Here is a 20743-nt window from a genome sequence, read left to right on the forward strand (position 1 = left end):
ATGTGATCTTTTATCAAATTCAAATGTTTTGTTAATGCAACAGCACAAATGTGGCAGAAGTGTTTTACCATTGATGTGATGCTGTGCTGAGATTTTCTATCAGTGTTGCCCCAGAGAATAGGATAATCAATTCAGAGATTATACACTCCACTGGAGAGTGTGATGGGTGCACTCTGTGATCTGTATTAAATATCTTTGATCATGTTTTATTGCTCTATAAATGGGGAAGACTGGCAGATCATCTTACAATTCCATAGCTACAGATAACTGCTCGCTTTAGAAGTCTACTCCTAACTTACTCTCAAAATAACACCAGACAAATATGCTTGTTCACCCCTGCCTGCAAGCAGCATTATTTCATGTTTTATACTCGATGCTAGTGTTTTTATCTGCAGAGAACGGCGTCTCGGAGTTAATGTGAAATTTAAGGGATGAGCTCTCCCAAAGTTGAATTTAGGGAATGGATTACACTGACATTCACTTGTAGTAGTGACAACAGCACAAAATTGCATGTCAGGTTACATGCAATACCCCCACCTCCCCAATATGTGTTGTGGTGTCCTATGACTGACTGAAGATATTTTGTGCCAAAATGTCATACAATAGACCTAGTGGAGAGGGGCACGTTATATTTTTATCAGACTGATCTCAAGACATTTTTGCAATCGGCAGTCACACGCAGACAATCATTGACTATTTTGTTTGTACCATGTCCTTGGTGTTGGTCGTTTGATTCCTGCATATATCATTTTTATTGCCAATATGGAAAAATTATATATGATAGCTATATTTTCTATAATGCTTACATACCAGACAATCATCTGGTAATTTGCTGCTTTGTGATAATATAGCTACCTGTTTTCAGCACTGAAAAGTGACATTGGAAGCCTATAAATTTGTGTCTTTAAACCTAAGTTAAAACACACCCTTTTGAGGTTTATCTAAAGTATTTGTAGCTAAATAAGTAATGAACAATGATTAAAAACAAAACTGCATTAATTTTCCATTATGTTGCTAGATCACTTATTAAGACATATTTTGCAAACACATGACTGTATGTTAAGATATATTTATTTCTGCAGACCCTTTTAATTAATTTGTAAATTATGCTTAATTTTTGTTTTCCTTTTGTTTTAGCTCAAGTGCCAGACAGCGATGAACAGTTTCTGCAGGACTTGCAGTCTGAGAATCGTAAGTAACCTTTCAAGTTTCTTTCACTGCATTGTAATGAGGACAAAATAAGTAAGATGAGATAGCGCTGTTAAATTGCTGTAGTGCAGCTGGGGTTATTACAGCATGGTTGAGCTTATTTCCCCTTCATGCAAAGGACCTGGAAGTGACGTCCAGTGAGGGCGGAAGTGCAGTTCCATGCCCATAAAGTCCCCATAGGGAAGAAACTTGTCCCCTCGCGGGCTCGCTTCGCTCGCCACGCTTCGGGCACAGGATTGTTTCCCCTCTATATCCAAGCGGATGGTAGGGAATGACGTTAGAAAGTAGCTGATGACGTCAGGGTTCTCTCCGTGAAGGGCATCTAAACACTACCGTCTCATTACAGCATATGGGTAGGTGATCATTGCAAGGCTGGAGGAATGAGGCTGCTATGGTGAGGAGTGTGTGTTGCTGATCTGGGTGGAATGTTTGCTGCTGGCGTTCTTTGAAATAATTTGCTATATACATGGCTGTGTTATGGTTTGTATTTTCCTTTTGTTGTGGGCGGAGGCAAACAAATCTTAAATACAATGTCCCACATAGTAGTATGTTTTTAAATGAATCGTTAGTTTGTGATCCTAGTAATTCCTAGTTGCACAGGTGCATGTCTAGTATTTATAATCATCCTTTATTTATCTGGCACCACTAGGGGTCTGCAGCACCTTACAAAGTACATAAACAAGAAACAAAAGTGACTTACAGTACAAACATTGCAGGACAATGATTATAAACATTGCAGCATCAGCAGTTATAAGAACCAAATAAGCAGCAGGACAGCCAAACCCAAAGGGAACCAGTATTCATGAGAATAAACATTTTATAAATTCACATGACCTATTACAAAGTTCTTTGTTCATTTTAATAGACTGCACATTGGTTAAACCCATTCAGTGACTTTTTCCACTGTGGTTAAGAGATGGTTAACACTTATTTTATTCAGGATTGCTATTTTATGTACAATTTTTGAGTGTTTTGTATTATGCATACTTTTTGTATATACCATGTGTTTGTTTTAGCATCTTTTCTAAATCATTTTATGAAAAAAATGCTTGATATATAGGCCCCTTAGATTGAAGGTAACTGTAAATTATCCTTGGGTGTCTAGGAGAGTTGCACTCATTCCTGTTTAATGCTTGATAAAGATTTGTTACACCACTTAGCCATTAAGTGCAACAACGCTTTGCACGATGGACCAGCCCTTTACCTAGGCTGCCTCCACTAATGTGTGTTATTCCATTAGAGGTCATTAGTGCTCTGTGTCTTTGCACACTTCTTCTGAGTTCCCACTCCTCACGTGGTGGCTGCAAGACTGAGACACTGCATTGACTGGATACTGGACACCAGCTGCAGGGTTGGCCTTTTTGGCACAGCTGTCAAGCTTCTAACCATACTGATTTGATAAAGATAAAGAAAAAAGGCTGTTCCATCAGTTAATTTCAGACTCCCCCTAAATAAGCTGGTTATAAGTTGTTTCCTCTTCCATACATTTTCATGGTAACGTGGCTTTTTTTATTTAAAGAACAGGACTGGCCCCACACACACTGTACCTTTCTTCCCTATGTCTCTGGCTGTGAACAGGTTAAACGTAAGGTGTTGAGGCAGCCGCCTCTATAAATAGTTGAGGGTTTTGTAAAAGAAGCTGCATGATAAAGGAGTGTGAAGCTCTATCTGCACCCCATGCCTTTCCCTCTGTTATGGATGCAGTCTTTTCAAAGAGTTTGTGTGTTGCTCCCATAACAGATTGTGTGGAGCTGTTTCGGAAGTGTCTGGTCTGGCCTGTGGGTGTGTCACGCTTAGACTTGTTCCTGAACAATGCGCAGTGCTTTGTGTGCCCTTAGTTTAACCCCTTGGTGCCACAGTTGTACTATCAGCGTTCTACTTTATATTTTGCTCTTGGTACTAGCTGCAATACCAACTCATTCTTCATTTCCTGTATTGTTTGTTATTTCTAAATTCAAAGCTCTAGCATGTAAAGGTTTGAATCTTTGTGAAAACTGCTGCTGCATCATCTAAAGAATCCCTTTTTTTCTGAAGGTAGTAAAGATAGCACTGCTTTATCAGGGTTTGGTTGTGTATAGCAGAGATTTCAAGTCTATGGCTTCCCAGCTGTTGTGAATGCTGTGACTTGTTGTTCTACATTGGCTGCAGAGCACATGCTGCCTAAGTCAGTTTATATTGTATTGCAAGCTACATTATAGGGAGTTTATTTAGATGGCACACCGTAATTGTCATGTAACTCGTTTAATCAGACTGTTCAGTGCAATTTATTAATACTTTTATGCAGTTAAAGATGTAGGGTGGGATGTACTAAAAAGAAAATGCAGCCAAAAATCCAAAAACTGCCATTTTTGGAATTTAGCCGCATTTTCCAAATTTTCCAAGCTCCGGAATGCGATACATTCCAGAGCTTCGACCCAGTGGGCAATGCCTTCTTTATACGGTGCTGCCCAATTGAAGCATATGGGCTTCTGTTTGCATTCTGCACTGAGCGGGATCCAATTGGATCCCTCCCAGTGTCCTCTGCGGAGTGCGCATCTTTTTGTCCATGTGCAGAAGGATGCCAGAGGGACTTCTGGGTCACAAATTTGGAAGCCTCTCTATCTCAAAGGACAGTTCTCATCGGGAGAGCTGTCCTTTGTGCATTTCTAGGTATATACTGGCATTATTAATGCCAATATGTACCGCATCGGCAATGCGATGTTTATTACATCCTGCCCGTAATGGGATAGTCCATTCATGGTAAGGTGTTACATTCAGAATCTGCTGTACAATGAAAACTTGCACTAACAAGGCTTTTTCCTAACAAGTTAACTTATAGCACCTGGGCCAGCTCGAGGCACGTTCAAACAGTACCATAGAGGGCACACCCCTTCCAACCATCCCGATTTTCAATGGGATAGTCCCTTTTTATCGGGCACTGCCCCGCTGTTACACTCGCGGGCTGAAGTGTCCCGCCGGTGGTCAGGAGGTTGGGCACCCCCTCCGCTGCAGCTGTGTGGCGGTGCCGGAGAAGAGGAATGGATGCCGCGCGCATGCATGCGGCATCCACTCAGTGCAGGGAGAGGGCTGGGGGCAGCCCAGCTACTGAAGGAGTGCTGGGCTCGCCCCCAGCCCGACGTTAAATGGGAGGCGTGCCATACGGGCACACCCCCAGTTAGCGTCATTTAGGGGCTGTGACCTATGACACCCCCAGTTAGCGTCATTTAGGGGCTGTGACCTATGGTACTTAGGCCACACACCCTTTTTGGATGTGCACAGCAAAGCCGCACGCAGGGTAAGGGGGCGTCAGAGTCCCTCTCTGCACAGGGCTCGGCTCCTCCTTGAGCCATATATAGTTAGTGCTATATACAGCCCTGTATATAGCACTAACTTTTCCAGAATGCACAGCTTCCAATACATGAAGTAAAGGCCCCCATACACGGTGCGATTCAAAGTTGGTAAGATGAGTTGTATGATTGCCCTTGAAATTCTTCATAAGATATGGTCAAATGTTGTACGATTGATCGTTCCGATCATAGGATAAGATGCATAGGAGTGAATCAGGTTGAACTCAAAAGAGCGTAGATCTCTCTGCAAAACCATCTGATCTGCGATCCAACTGGACGGTGGGAACGCGCATCGGGGTCGCGGAAGACTCAAAATACAACTATTTTCAAACGATTGGTCTGTCCAACCTGTAGAAACTGCCAAAATCGTGTTAAAAATCGTTCCGTGTATGGGCACCTTTTAAGATTCACATTATTGTTTTATTTATTTCGTAACCCTTTCTTATATAGGCCCAGCATATTCCATTGCACTTTACAATTGGGAACAAACAGCAATAAAGCAAGACTGGGTAATAACAGACAGACATAGGGGTAAGAGTGCCCTGCTCACAAGCTTACAATCTATAGGGAAAAAGGCATTGATACATAATATATAGAATATACTTTCTATATATTTGTAAAATGCAGTAAATGGTACAAAAAAATGCATTGGTTTTGATAATACCGATTTCTGGGATCTTTTGATCTCTAGAATATATATTGGGGGAGATGTAAGAAGCGCAGAAGCGGTATCAGCGCACGTTATGTGGCTGATACCGCTTCTCCACGATGTATGATCCGGGGCTGCGCCCCTGTCATTATCGGTGCTGCTATCTACAAGATAGCAGTGCCGATTGGCAGGGCATGTATGAACGGTCAGATCGCCTGACCGTTCCGCCCGTTGCAGCTGTCGCTATTGACAGCGACAGCCGGGCAATGCCCTATCCCACAGCAGGGACAGCGTTGTCCCTGCTGCATTGGCTGCCGGCTCCAGGGCTGCATGCAGGATCTCGCGAAATCCCGCGCATGCTCAGTGGAGCCGGCCCGGGACTAAGACACAGCGCATCAGCACTAGGCTGATGCACTGTGTACTCAGCCAGGGATCGCCGGAAGGGGGAGTTAATGCTCCCCCTCTATGGCCAATGAGATGTTAAAACATCTCATCGTTAGTGCTTCCTGCTTCGCCTCGGTAAAGAGGCGAAGCAGGAAGCGTTATAGCGGCACGTTAAGTGCTGCTATAATACATCTCCCCCATTGTATTTTTCTAAAACAAAAAGAGTGTTCTTTATCTGCACATGCCCTCAGCAATGCGCCTGTTTCCTTGTAAATTGATAGGTGAAGATTTTTGCTACTTTGTTTACAATGGGCACAAAAACTGCTACTCCCAGCAAGCACTGGTATCCAGAAATTTGATGATAAACCAGCTACTATGGTTCCAATTGGTTTTGTTTGACTGGTGAGATGGAGAATTCTTTTAAGATCTATTTGCCTACTTTTCATACCTCCTTGTCCGGGTGATTTGGAGGTGAGGTGTGAATAGAGGCGGGTGTGACTTTGATGGCATTTGGATCACATCGGATAGTTGGAGTGTAGGACTGTTATTTGCATCTTCACACCCCTGTCAACTCTGTGTTCACTCTTGTGGGTGGTGCTTGATGATGTTATTTACATAATCATGGCACATGCCCACCCACCTTGCAGGCACAGAAGCCTGCTCTCTCTCGTGAGTCCTGAGGCCTCCTCCTAATTCAGGAGCCTCTTGGTTTCTATTGGGAGAGTTGCAGGGATGTAGTTATGATCCTGGCTGTCGGGAATGCCAGCATCCAGACCGCTAGCATCCCAATCGCTGACATCCTGACGGTAATTATTGGGGTTAGTGGGAAGGTGTTGATTGGGCACTAGGGGGAGGTTTAAGCTGCGGGGAGGGTTGGGTTTAAGGGTAGGGTTAGTATACTTCATACATGCCTACCCTCCCGGTTTTCACGGGAGGCTCCCGATTTTTTTTTGGGGTAACCCCACACACCCCCGGAAGAGTAGGCACTTCTCCCGCATTCTGCCCACTTCCTAGACAATTGCCGCCGGGTCCCCATGTAGGGGGCGGGGCTTAATGACGTGATTCTTCATGAATCGCGTAATTGAGCCCAGACCCCTATGTAAATGTGCGCCAGTCGCGGCTATTTACCGCGAAGGGGACAGGGCCTAATGACGCGAACCGTCAGGCCCCGCCCCCGTCACAACTCACTTGCTTCTCCTCCCCGGACATCTCTCGGGGAGGAGAAATTGAAGGTAGACAACTATGGTATACTTACGTGGTTGTGTCCGGATTGTAACCCAGTCGGTATGCCAGCGCCGGGATCCTGAGCGCCGGTGTCCCGCACCCAACGAGCATTGCAAACTAGAATTTAAGGGGCACGGGTTTATGTACTAAGCCTTGGATGGAGATAAAGTACCATCCAATCGGCTCCTAACTGCCATGTCACAGGCTGTGTTTGAAAAATGACAGGAGCTGGTTGGCTGGTACTTTATCTTTGTCCACTTTATCTCCATCCAAGGCTTAGTAAATAGACCCCACAAAAAAATGTTCCTATAATGGCATGTACATTTGTACATGTTTATTGATCCATTCATTGTATGAATAATTGCATGTGGTATATGGTTATGTTTCTTTGCATCCCCACCCTTATATTAATTCTCTGGAGCAAGGTCTTGCTTCATGGCTGCTGTAAAACAATTAGAATAAGGTCAACCTGTTTACTTTAGATTAAAGCTGTAAGTGAGGACAAGGCAGGTTATAGAGAAGGGGAAACCTGCACAGTGATATTAGCCTCATATTCTTTATTTATAAAAAAAAAAAAAAAAAAATCTAAAGTGTGATTTTAACTTACAGGAACTTAAACTGAAAATAAATTGCAGCATGTTGGTATTAAGTTCTCTACACACAGAACAAATTTGTGAATTACATGTACCATAGAGGCCATAACACGCTGGTTAACTGGATATGCCATTTTACCAAATTGTATATAATCCATTAAACCTGGCCCACATCCCAATCAATAACTTGACTTGACAGTATTGCTTCAAGATCACATCCTTCTATTGATACAGGAGCAATGCTTTTGGTACAAAAATTATTTTTTTTCTCGACAATGCCCTGGCTCCCCAAAAAAGCAAATGGGTTACTGTGGACACTGACTGTAACATGCAATCACTGTGGAGCTGTCTGGATGACTGGTTCTCGCTGCTGAACTATGAAAATGGCACAGACATGAAGAGGAAAACAGGTGCCGGTGTCCTAGTGGTGTCACTACATCTGCCTTCCTGTTCATTGTATAAGGTTGGTTGCCAACCCCATCTTCACCATGCAGTAAGCTATGAGGTAGGGGAGCAGATCGATATTCTGCCAAAAGGTAGTTAAATACAATAAAGGCATGGGGAAAATATAAAATCTGTATACACCTTATGCTTGCTATTATTTATAAAATAAGTTAATGCTCCTTTAAGTCTTTTGACCTGGTCACCCGTGTAAGCTTTGCACTATGCAGCTTGTATGGATGATTATTGTGCACTTAGAGATAAAGTAGTCTAGCAGATGGATTTACCATTTTCTTTTATCTGCATTTGTTACTTAGTTAATTCTCTTTAAGGGCTTATAAAATATTAATGCTGTAATAGAGAAATGGCTCTTAAATACTTAATTACAATATGTTTTTTTTTTGTGTGTAAGTGACCTGAAAACACTGATGAAGGGTTTGTCTGTAAAAGGCAGTTTGCTGCTGCCTGCAGTGTATGTGGGTATCCTAAACCCCAGAGTACATATTTGCCCATCAGGATATTCATAGGGAAGTATCACTTTTCATCTGTTCAGACTGAATGACATCTACCAACATTGCCATAGGTTTTAAAGGTTATTGGAACTGTAAGCACTCTGCAGCAGTTCTATTTGGTATGAAATGTGCTTTGCTATAAAAGCCAATGAACTGCTTTATATATCCCTATTATCTGTTTCATCCATTATATAACTTCACTATGGAACCTATTTATTAAAGTAGTTCTACAGTAACTTTTCCAAATACCTCAATAAAGGATTTGCTGCATCATTTTAGTATCAGAGCTTATAAGAGATATTGGAGCAGATGTATGAAGTTCTGGAAAGTGATAAAGTGGAGAGTGATAAACGACCAACCAATCGGCTCCCAACTATAATTTTTCAAACACCGCCTGTAACATGACAGTTAGGAGCTGAGTGGCTGGTCAGTTCTCACTCTCCACTTTATCACTTCCCAAAGCTTCATACATCTGCCCCATTGTCCGCAAAAGTAATCCACATAGATTTCTATCATGACCAATTTACAGAGCTGTGAAGAGCTCCTCTTTTTGGAACTTGACCTGACAGCCATATTTAGGTAGTGTTAGCCATTGTAGACTATAGGATACAATTTCACATTTATTTTTTTCCACATGTTTGCAAATGTGCAACCCAGTAGCTGCTCAGACACGGTAGGTAAGTCCGCTTCCAATCTGGCAGTGAATTGAGTAAGCTTACTTTAATAATCGCTGTTTGTCGAGGCGGTCTCTTATTGGAGCCACTGTTCCAGCAAGAGAATTTTAATTGGGCCAAAAAAGATCTTATTGCCGATTTTAGACATTATAGTTTACAGGGACATTTTGCAAGGCGAGATAAATTGGTCCCCATGTCTTTTATTGACTAGGTCTACATTTAATTAAAACATTTTTTTTCATTTGCAGTGCATGCATTGGTGATACAGGTTGAGTCTCCCATATCCAAAATGCTTGGGACCAGGGGTATTTTGTATAACGGCATTGAATCGTATTTTGGAATATTTGCATATCATAATGAAATATCTTAGGAATGGGACCCCAATATACACACAGAATGCATTTATGTGTTACATACACCTTATACACCCAGCCTGTAGGTAATTTTATACAATATTTTCAATAATTTTGTGGCTCAAACAAAGATTGTGTACATAAATAAAATTCATTTTTCTTCTTCAGGATCCATGGGGTCCACAGCCATCACATTGGGGTTTATGGATTCATCCAGGCACCAAACAGTTAATCCTTGGTCTCGGCTCCCAGGATGCACTAGGTCCTCCCCCATATACCCCGCCCCTGGTCACAGGGCGTCAGTTTACTGTTTGGTGTGAGAAGGCACCGTACTAGCAGTGGGACTGCTTGCAGTCCCCGAAGTTCAAGCTACAGGAAGGCAGGGGCACGTGATCCCACATAGGAACCACGCGTCTAGCAGACGCACGGGTCCCTGCTTCAGCAAACCCCGCCGGCGCCGCAACGCTAGTCGCGGCTAGTGATTTCAGCAGGGGCTCTCCGGACAAGAGGGCTCTGGACCGCGACCGAGCGGGGTATAGGTAGGTGGACCGTGGGCGGCCGCCGACGCCGCGGTCATAAGCGGTCCTTCCTCCGGCTTAGAGACGGGCCGGAGGATTGCTGTGTGGGCAGCCAGTCACTGGGTCTGCTTTCACAGACCACCGGGATATGTCTGACAGCTCAGTTGCCGGGTGGTCCATACAGCATAGGGGAGGCACGCTTTCCCGGCGGCCCCTTCCCCAACCCGAACTACGGCCCTCCTGAGGTCCCGCTTTTGGGTTGCTCCACCCAGCTTCCTATTTGAGTCACTACAGACCACACTCAGTGCTCTCTATTGCTCAGGAAGCATTGGGTCAGTCTCCCTGTATACTTCTCCTTTGGGATCATTTATACAGAAGCTCCATATATGCTACTAGGCTTTGCTAATTATAGTGCATGGGAGCCTAAACAAATTGCATAGACTATGATAAGTATATATGCATTGTTTGTGACCTGTGAAACTGTGTGTATGTATTGCTTACATTTCATTACTGTTTCTCTCCCTGCAGCCGGTGTGTGGGGTGGGGTCACATATGTATATAATATAGAATTTAGACTTTTAAATATGTCAAAAGATTCTGAAAGGCAGGTGGCTGAGGCCCCTCTTTTGATATCATGTGTAGCCTGTAAGGCAGGTTTGTCCTCTCATGACTTTGTGCAAAATGGCTTATGTGTTCGCTGTTTTGGATAGTCTCCACAGCAATCAAATTTGCCGCCTTCGGGTCAGGAACCCCCTTGGGCTGCTTTTTCCCAGATCATGGCCCAGGTGGCCGAGAGATTGGCAGTTCCAGCTGCTCCGGGGATGAAAGTTCAGTAGCAATTGCAGCCAGCTGTATTTATGCCTCCTATGTTGCCATCTTGGATGGATATGTATGCGCATGGGCAAGCAGGCCCTTCGTCGTCTTTGACTTTTCAGCAGCTGCCTCAGATAGCCAAACCTATACGGCCAAAAGCTAGAAGGCGTTTGGCTACACAGGCAAGTCAGGACACAGATTCTGATTTGTCTTCTGAGGAGGATGAAGTATCCTCTCAGGGATCTCTCTCCACAGAAGAGGGGGATCTTTTCCCAGTGGCTGATGTCCCATTCTTAATTAGGGCGGTCAAAGCGGTTTTGAATATCGAGGAGGCAGAGCCTATGCATAAGAAGGCTCCGGTGTTTAAGCACCAGAGGGTGGTCAAAGCAGAGTTTCCCGGGTCGGAGCATTTATTGGAACTTTTGGGCGAAGCTTGGAAGGCTCCGGACAAGAGGATCCATGTGGCTAAAAAGATTTCGGCTTTATATCAGTTTTCTTCTCAGCAGTGTTCTAAATGGGAGGTTCCAACATCAGTCGATACGCATGTGGTACATTTAATGAAGTCTTCCACTTTACCAGTACCTTCAGCCTGTTCCCTTAAACATCCTACTGATAAGAGGCTGGAGGGTTGCCTTAAGACAATTCTTTCAATCTCAGGGGCAGCTACCCGGCCGGCAATGGCTACAGCCTGGGTGACTAGAGCCATAGAAGAATGGATGAAGGCTTTGGCCGAGTCGTTGCCTGAGTTGTCCAAAGAACAGCAGGATATAGGGCCTGATTCAGACCCACTCGCGAGCAGCTGTCCGCTCGCAAGTGGGTCGATGTTCTGGACTGAGCATGCGCACGATGGAGGGAGCTCCGTCGTGCGCATGCGCCAGACGCGACGAGCGAAGGAAAGTCCTTCGCTCGTTGTGTCCGATCAAAGGGGGCGTGCTGTCAATGTTGATTGACAGCACGCCCCCTTTGGTAGGCGTGCCTCCCTGACGGGGGCGTTCCCACGGGAACGCCTCCCGTCAAAAGCCGGCCCACTGACATCACTAGTGATGTCAGTGGGAGTGATTTTGGCTCTGATAGAGCCAAAATCACTCCGGAGCTTGCGGTTGAAAACCTCAACCGCAGGCTCCGGCTCGCAATTTCGATGGTCGCGATGGTCTCGACCATCGCGGCCATCAAAATGCACGCTCGTATAGCCTGTGGGTGGTGACCCACAGCTATACGAGCGTCCAGAAGGACGCTCCATTTTCATGGAGGCCGGCCCTCATTCAGAGCGTGCACTCTGCTCAGAGCGTACGGCTCTGAATGAGGGCCATAGTTTCCTATGTGAAGGAGGCTTGGAGAGGCAGCTCTAGATGCAGGGATATTGTCCGCCAGAGCTTCAGCAGCCTCTGTAGTCGCTTGTAGAGCATTATGGTTAAGAGATTGGAAGGCTGATTCAGGGTCCAAGAGGGCCTTAGAGTCTCTACCCTTCACAGGTGGAGTCCTTTTCGGTTCGGAATTGGACAAAATTGTAGCCTCGGTGGCAGCCTCTAAGGCTGCAGGGTTACCCTCAGCATCAGGGTCTAGACAAAGGTCTTCTTCGGCCTCAGGGGAAGGTCAGAGGGCAGCCTTTTGGTAGAGCAGGTGTTGGTAGAAATCCATCACCTAAAAAGCCCTGGCAAACCAAACGCCCGGGTTCCAAGCCACAGGATAAACCCGTGGCCTGATGGGATGGGCCTCCCCCTGGAGGATCCCAGGGTAGGAGGCCGACTTCTTCGGTTTTCGAACGTCTGGCGTCTCACAACAGATGCCTGGGTTCGGGAAATAGTTTCCCAGGGATATGCCCTAACGTTTTGGAGAAGTCCGCCCCAAAGGTTTTTTCCGTACTCCTGCCTGTGGGGTCGGTGAAAGCATTGGCTATACAGCAAGCTGTTCACTCCCTGTTGAGGACAGAGGTGATTATCCGAGTACCACAGGAACAGGTTCAAAAGGGGTTTTATTCCAACCTGTTTCTGGTTCGGAAGCCAAATGGGTCTTTCCGACCAATTCTAAATTTAAGGGACATCAATACGTTCATACGGGTACCCAGGTTTCATATGGAGACCCTGAAGTCAATAGTATTAGCCTTGGAACCGGGGGACTTCATGGTATCCCTCGATATTCATGACGCTTATTTACATGTGCCCATTGTGGTATCCCATCAACAGTTTCTGCGGTCTGCAGTAGGGCAGGACCATTTTCAGTTTCAGGCATTACCGTTCGGCCTGTCCACAGCCCCCCGGGTTTTTGCCAAAGTCATGGCGGTGATAATGGTAGCCCTCAGGCGCCAGGGCATCAGAGTTTTGCCTAACTTAGACGATCTCCTTCTGCTAGGGCAGTCTCCGAAAGGAGTTGATGAGGCATCTTGAGATGACAGTCTTTTGTTTGCAGAGGCATGGTTGGATTGTGAACTGGAAGAAATCCTTCCTTCAACCAGCACAACAGTTGGTGCACTTAGGAGCACGACTGGACTCTGTAAAGCAGAGATTGTATTTACCGGAAGAGAAGATTGCGGTCCTACAGGGGTGCATACGCAATCTTTTACACAACAGGCCGGTATCAGTGCATGCGGCCATGCGAGTGCTGGGGTCAATGGTATCCACCTTCAGCATGGTGCAATATGCACAATTCCACTCCCGGCCGCTGCAACGGTGGGTTCTCTCACGCTGGAACAGGGATTATCAGTTGATAAAATCTCAGATGATCTACCTCTCCCCAGAGGTCAGGTTGTCCCTGTCCTGGTGGCTATGGACGGACCACCTCAACCAGGGTCGGCCATTCTGGATATCGAATTGGACTCTCCTCTCCACCGATGCCAGTCTTCGGGGTTGGGGAGCAGTGTTAGGCCCGCATGTCTTCCAGGGAAGATGGACAAGAGCAGAAAGTTGTCTACTCATAAATGTACTGGAACTGAGGGCAGTTTTCAGGGCATTGGTACAAGCCCAGGATCTTGTGCACGGCAAGCCGGTGCAAGTACAGTCTGACAATGTTACCACAGTAGCTTACCTAAATCGGCAGGGAGGCACCCGAAGTCGGGGAGCCATGGCAGAAGTGTCAAGGATCCTAGTATGGGCAGAACGTCATCTTCCTGCGATAACTGCAGTTTTTGTACCAGGAGTACAAAATGTGGGGGCAGACTTTCTAAGTCGGCAGGACATAGACGCGGGGGAGTGGGCTCTCCACCCGCAGGTATTCCAGGTTTTAGTGGACAGATGGGGTCTTCCAGAGATAGACCTTATGGCCTCAAATCACAACCGCAAGGTCCCCAGGTACGGGTCCAGGACCAGGGACCAACGGGCTGACTTCACGGATGAGTTGTCAGTAAGGTGGAAGTTCGGGCTGGCGTATCTTTTTCCGCCTCTAGCTCTTCTTCCCAGGGTGGTCAGAAAACTCAAACAAGAAGACACCATGGTGATATTGATAGCCCCTGCTTGGCCCAGGCGCCATTGGTTTACCGATCTACAAAACCTCTCAGTGGACACGCCTTGGCCGCTTCCTCTCAGGCGAGATCTGCTGCTACAGGGTCCCTGCTGGTATCCGGATCTCCCTCAGTTAGCTTTGACGGCATGGCTCTTGAGGCCTCAGTGTTAAGAGCCAAAGGGTTGTCAGAGCCAGTAATAAAGACCATGATGAGGGCGCGAAAGCCTTCTTCGGCCAGGTTTACTATAGGTTTTGGCATGCTTTTTTTTTCAGTGGTGTAAACTGAGAAAATATGATCCTAGTGTGTTTAGGATCTCCCATGTACTCTCTCTTTTCCAGTCAGGGTTAGAGCGGGGTCTTCGTCTGGCCTCCCTAAGAGTGCAGGCTTCTGCACTTGGAGTTTGGTTCCAGCGTAGCGTTGCTTCGTTGCCTGATGTTAAAACCTTTTTTCAGGGAGTTTTGTGGGTGCAGCCTCCGTTTGTTCCTCCGGTAGCACCATGGGACCGGTCTTTAGTTCTTAAGGCTTTACAGGCTTCCCCCTTTGAGCCATTAGAGTCGGTAGATCTCAAATGGTTAACAGCAAAAACAATTTTTCTTTTGGCCATTGCTTCTGCTCGTAGAGTGTCCGACTTGGCGGCCTTGTCAGTTCGCTCTCCTTTTCTGGTTTTCCACCAGGATAGAGCGGTGCTGCGGACCCGAGCAGGATATCTCCCTAAGGTGGTATCACGATTTCATATAAACGAAGAAATTGTGGTCCCAGCTTTTCATGTGTCAGGTCTGTCCTTAGGTGAGGCTTCCCTGGATGTTGTACGTGCTTTACGTATTTACGTGGAGCGCACCAGCAAGTTGAGGAAGTCTGATTCTCTTTTCGTTCTTTATGGCTGCCATAAGCGGGGATGGCCGGCCAATAAGCAGACTTTAGCAAGATGACTTCGTATGACCATATCACAGGCATATACTCAGGTGGGTCGTAGGGTGCCAGACTCGATCAGGGCACACTCTACGCGCTCTGTGGGTCCTTCGTGGGCAGCCTGCTGGGGCGCGTCTGCGGAACAATTGTGTAAGGCAGCCACGTGGTCGTCTGTCCACACCTTTATAAAGCATTATGCATTTGACACCAGGATGCCTCCTTTGGGCGCAGGATCCTCCTTTCTTCCGAGACACAGGAGCGTTCCCGCCCTTAGGGGTTACTGCTTGGGTATATCCCCAATGTGATGGCTGTGGACCCCATGGACCCCGCAGAAGAAAATAGGAGTTATGGTATGACATACCTTTTAACTCCTTTTCTTCGAGGTCCATGGATCCACAGGACACCCACCCTAACGCACCTAGTGTTAATGGGTAGTTTTGTTGTATCTCTTGAGTGTTTCCCTCGTGGAGAGAATGTCTAGAGAACATATGTCCTTCCTTCTTACCTCTTTTTGCCTTCTCTTGGTGGGCTTTGTGACAAACTGACGCCCTGTGACCAGGGGCGGGGTATATGGGGGAGGACCTAGTGCATCCTGGGAGCTGAGAGCTTGGATTAACTGTTTGGTGCCTGCATGAATCCATAAACCCCAATGTGATGGCTGTGGACCCCATGGACCTCGAAGAAAAGGAGTTAACAAAGGTATGTCATACCATAACTCCTATTATGTTTCATATACATCCACAGCCTGTAGGTAATTTTATACATTATTTTTAATAATTTGTGCTGTACTGTAATCTATGTACAACAGTTTAGGTTTCCAATGCATAATATTGTTTCCCCATTTTATTTTTTAATGAAATGTTATAGAAACTATTCAAAAAAATATATACATTTGCTGACTCCTGAATAGGGAATAGTTTGGAATCTTCATGCAGAATTGTTGTGTTTACACTTGCAGAATTTCCCTGAGACAGATTTTTGTAAAATGCTGTTTTAAGGCAGTAATAACCGAACGCCACCTGCAACCGAAGGAAGTATTGTCCCAAGTGAGAGCCTTGCAACTGTTACACCATCCCATGATGCTTATCACATGACTGCACTGGGACATGGCTAACAAGCTGAGCGTACTTTCATAGAGAATAGTGACAGGAGGCCCAATAAATACGTCATTGCCTGGTGTCTAATTATTTTAAATGTGCTTCACTGGGCTCTTCTTGTGTCACATGAATCCCAGGGGAAAAAGTGATGCAAAAAGATTCCTTTTTACAGTGATATGACTGTCATTTAGAGGAACCTTGAATTCTAAATGATTATGGAAGGTTTCTGTTTCTTAGTATTGACCAATTTCACAATAAAAGTCCTCCTTTTCTGCAGGTTATATGTACTTCTCATCTAGTTTAAGTTTATTAAATGTAGTATTTAAAAGGCAAACAAAAGTATACTTCTGGCCAGTAAATGACACGATGGGGATTGTAGTGGACCAAGATATTCTGAGACCATATTGTGCATAGCCTTAATGGATGTGTTGACTCACCAGTGTCCCTAGGACATATTCCAAAAAGTTATGCTATTTTTCTATCTATATTTTTCTATAATGAATGAAGTATTAATGAAGTAAAACACTAATAAGCAGTACACTCTTAACAATCGCACCCAAAGCAGAAGCAGATCTCTTAACAATACATTGCTGTAATCTTGCTTCTCTGATGAGTAATCTGGTGCTATCAGAGGAAAATACATTTCTCATACGTTACCTGAAAGCACCTTATAAAAATCTCCTGTCCCTGCGCAATTACATATAGGGTGTGTTTTCCAAATACATGGCAAACTTTAAGTGTTATAATTACTCCTCATTGCTAAGTGGGAAGTGCATTTTACAGCTTTCAGTATTAAAGCTAGTTATTTACAAAATGGCCTAAGTACTGTAAAGTAGAAATGACCTACCGTATATACTCGAGTATAAGCCGACCCGAATATAAGCCGAGGTACCTACTTTTACCCAAAAAAACTGGGAAAACGTATTGACTCGAGTATAAGCCTAGTGTGGGAAATGGCAGGAGCTGGTAGTGCCCCCAGTAGTAATTCCCTCTGGTAGTGCCCCCAGTAGTAATCCCTCCTGGTAGTGCCCCCAGTGGTAATCCCCCCTTTCAGTGCCTCCAGTAGTAATCCCCCCCTGGTAGTACCCCCAGTGGTAATCCCCCCCCTTTTAGTGCCCCCTGTAGTAATCCCCCACTGGTAGTGCCCCCTGTAGTAATCCTCCCCTGGTAGTTCCCCCAGTGGTAATCCCCCCCTGTAGTAATCCCCCCCTGGTAGTGCCCCCTGTAGTAATCCCCCCCTGGAAGTTCCCCCAGTGGTAATCCCCCCTTTTAGTGCCCCCTGTAGTGATCCCCCTGTAGTAATTCCCCCCTGGTAGTGCCCCCTGTAGTAATCCCCCCCTGGTAGTTCCCCCAGTGGTAATACCCCTTTTAGTGCCCCCTGCAGTAATCGCCCCCTGTAGTCCCCACCCCCCAGTAGAGAGAGACGTGACAAGACTAAAAAAAAAAAATCACTTACCTGTAACTCCCGCTCCTGGTCCCGCCGCTGTCCGCTCCTCCGGCCGCTTTGCATGGGAGAGACGTTGTCATGACGACGTGTCTCCCATCACCCACTGCAGGAGCCGGAAGATGGCTCCCGCAGTGGGAGCAGCAGCAGCCGCTGAGAGTCTGACAGACTCTCAGCGGCTGCTGATTACACCAAACACGCAGCTGCCGGCTCCGGCGGCTGTGTGTTTGGCAGTGTGTAGCGCTGACCGAACTCCGTCCGGTCAGCGCTACACTTGACTCGAGTATAAGCCGAGGGGGTACTTTTTCAGCACATTATTTGTGCTGAAAAACTCGGCTTATACTCGAGTATATACGGTAGACACATTGCTGCTTTTGAGTATATAGTCCAGCTAACTGATTTGTTATTGTTAATTTAACAATAACCGGAATAATTATTGAGAGGGATGCTACCGTAGTTGCACTTCATTTGTATAGGACAAACTAGAATCTAGGCAATATGTCTGTCATTATGTTGTGTCTTTTAAAATCGCTTTATAAAAGGGACATTGGCTTACAAGCAATTTATTTTGCTATTGTTTTGCATTGAGACCCCAATATGTAATACTTTGACTGAATTTGTGAACTTCTTAATGGTAAAGTATTCTGGGTCTAGTCCAGTGTTTCCCAACCTTGGTCCTCAAGGCACACCAACAGTCCAGGTTTTAGTGATATCCATGCTTGAGCACAGATGGTTAAATCAAAATAACTAATGTACTAATTAACACACCTGTGCTCAAGGGGATACAGTCAAATTGCCGACGGCCAGGAAGCTGTCTGACTAAATCCCGGTGTCTAAATACCGATGCGGGACTAAAGACAGGTGTTGGGATTTCGACGCCAGTCTTTATCCAGACGCCGGAATCTACAGTAGACAGACGGCTTCCCGAACGAAGGTAAGCCAGGCAGTGGTAGCGCTTACCCGCGGGGGGGGGGAAGGGTTAGGTTTAGGGACCCCCGGGGAGACTTGGGTTTAGGCGCCACCCCTGGAGGGTTAGGTTTAGGGTGCGGGGAGGGGGGTTGTTATTATTATTGTCCTTTATTTATATGGCACCACAAGGGTTCCGCAGCGCCTTACAAAGTACAGAAACAAATGAGCACACAAGACAACAATTATTAACAGTACAGACAATGCAGGACAAGTACATGATTTATAAACAATGCTGTATAATACCTAAATAAGCAGCAGGGTGTCAGTAAGCAGTTTTAGGTGCCATTGTAAATTAGAGTAAAAGTAAGGCAAGAAGAAGCACGTGAGGAAAGAGGGCCCTGCTCATGAGAGCTTACATTCTGAGGGGAGGGTCAGACAAACAGGGGTGACACAGATGGGCTAGATAGTGAGGAAGGAGCATAGAGTAGTGGGTTAGGATGAGCGCTGGAGAGCATTGAGGAAGAAATGGGTCTTGAGGGCCCATTTGAAGATTAAGAGCCAGGAAGCCAAGTGATGGAGGAATTTTGCAGGAGCAGTGGTGTCAGAGGGGTATAGCCAGGGTTTGGTGATGGCAAGGAGAATCAAGGCATTGCAGATGAAGTGCTCATGAACGGAGACAAGTTTATTATAGACAAAACTGGCTTTCCAGAGGGAACAGGAGAGAGGGACAAAGTTAAGAGGCGAGAAGAGAATGAGAATTATTAGGGTTGATGTAGTGTGGAGGTGATATTGATCTAGAGAAGGGGGATAAGGAGTGTGGGGTTATGTGGCTGGCTTCTGAATGAGGAAGGGTGACAGCAGGTGGTGGGTAAGGTGGAGGTTTAGTGTGGTGTGGGGGGGGAAGGATAGGTAACTTGGAGAAAAGAGAGGGTGCAGAGTTTAGCGGTGGTGCAGCAGGACCATGGTGGAAGAGAAGTTAATAATACTGGAGTTGTGGGAGATGCAGTGGAGAGACTTATATGTGATGAAGAGAGACAGGGGAGGGGAAGGAGGGGGAGAACGTAGAGGGGACTATGGTTGGAGAAATGAGGTGAAAACTGGTGGTAGAGGAGAAAATAATGTAGCAGCTGAGTGAGGGAGGAGTAGAAGAAAAGAGCCATTGTGTAGATGAGGCAGTTGGGGGGGGGGGGGGGGGGGAGTGAGTAGTAGTAATGTGTGAGATGAGGGAGCAGTACAGGCCAAAATCAGATAAAAGGAAGAACAGTGCTGGAAGATGTAAAGGCACAACTACAATAGTATATTATAACCAAAAAAGGAGTCTAGAGGTGTTCAAGTTGCAAGACTTGAGAATTAGTATAAAGTATGAATATATTAAAAAAATAAAAATAAAAGGTATAGGTGTGAAACAATGGCAGATACTACAGTGGTATAAAGATAAATTGACAGTGGTATTGGAATGATTTAAACATTGTAGAGAAGAAACACAAACACAAGTATTAAATGTTCAGTAAGCAGGTAGTTGCTTGCAATGCTGAAGCAGGGTGTTGGCAAAAAGAGTGTCCAGGTTATAATGGAAGCTGGTGGCTGAGTAGCAGGGTTTCCAGAAGCTCAGAAGATCCTTTGTTTTTTCCCCAAGTTTTAGAGAGTTCTTTTAAAATGTCGTCCTCCTGTCTTCCTCCTGCTTAACTCCTGACTAGCTCTTTAAGTTATGCTGTACATGTAGTCCCACTTAGAAAAAAACCCACTTTGAAATAAAACCTAGCAGCCTTGTACAAGCCTAAAGCCTTGTGACCTACTGATTATATAGTTAAGCATAACATGTGTAGTCAGATTAGGTATAGGCAGCCCCGGGGGGAGGTTAGGGGTGGGGAGAGGAGAGGGTTAAGGCACTTACCAGTCCCAGTCGGGATCTTCAGCGTTCGGGCTTGCGGCGTCAGGATTTAGTCAGACGGCTTCTCTGCTGTCAGCATTTCATACCCAACCCGTGCTCAAGTATGGCTATCTTTAAAACCTGGACTTGAGGACCTTGATTGGGAACGAAATGAGTATGTAATGCCAGCTGTCTGGATGCCTCCAGTCAGAATACCGACAGCGGCATCCCGATGGTTGGAATTCCGACGGGTCAGGTAAGTGTTCTTCCCCCCCCTTCCCCTCATTTTTTGTAGCCTAACTCTAACACTCCCCATTAGTGCCTATACCTAACCCTCCTTCCTTCGTACCTAACCCCACCACCCTAGGGGTGCCTAACCCTA

At 45.8% G+C, this 20743-nt stretch overlaps 1 protein-coding gene across 3 annotated transcripts in view; it reads left to right on the plus strand.

The window, feature by feature from the left end:
• Positions 1 to 20743, plus strand: part of ETV4 (ETS variant transcription factor 4) — a 113252-nt gene that overhangs the window by 76198 nt on the left and 16311 nt on the right. For all 3 annotated transcript variants that reach the window (XM_088480723.1, XM_088480722.1, XM_088480724.1), the window contains exon 5: positions 1138 to 1191. In XM_088480723.1, coding sequence (XP_088336849.1) covers positions 1138 to 1191 — 54 coding nt within the window. The remainder of the gene's footprint in view (positions 1 to 1137; positions 1192 to 20743) is intronic.

This window comes from Taudactylus pleione, unplaced genomic scaffold (assembly GCF_031769625.1).
Source record: "Taudactylus pleione unplaced genomic scaffold, aTauple2 ptg000256l, whole genome shotgun sequence".
NCBI classification, from domain to species: Eukaryota; Metazoa; Chordata; class Amphibia; order Anura; family Myobatrachidae; genus Taudactylus; species Taudactylus pleione.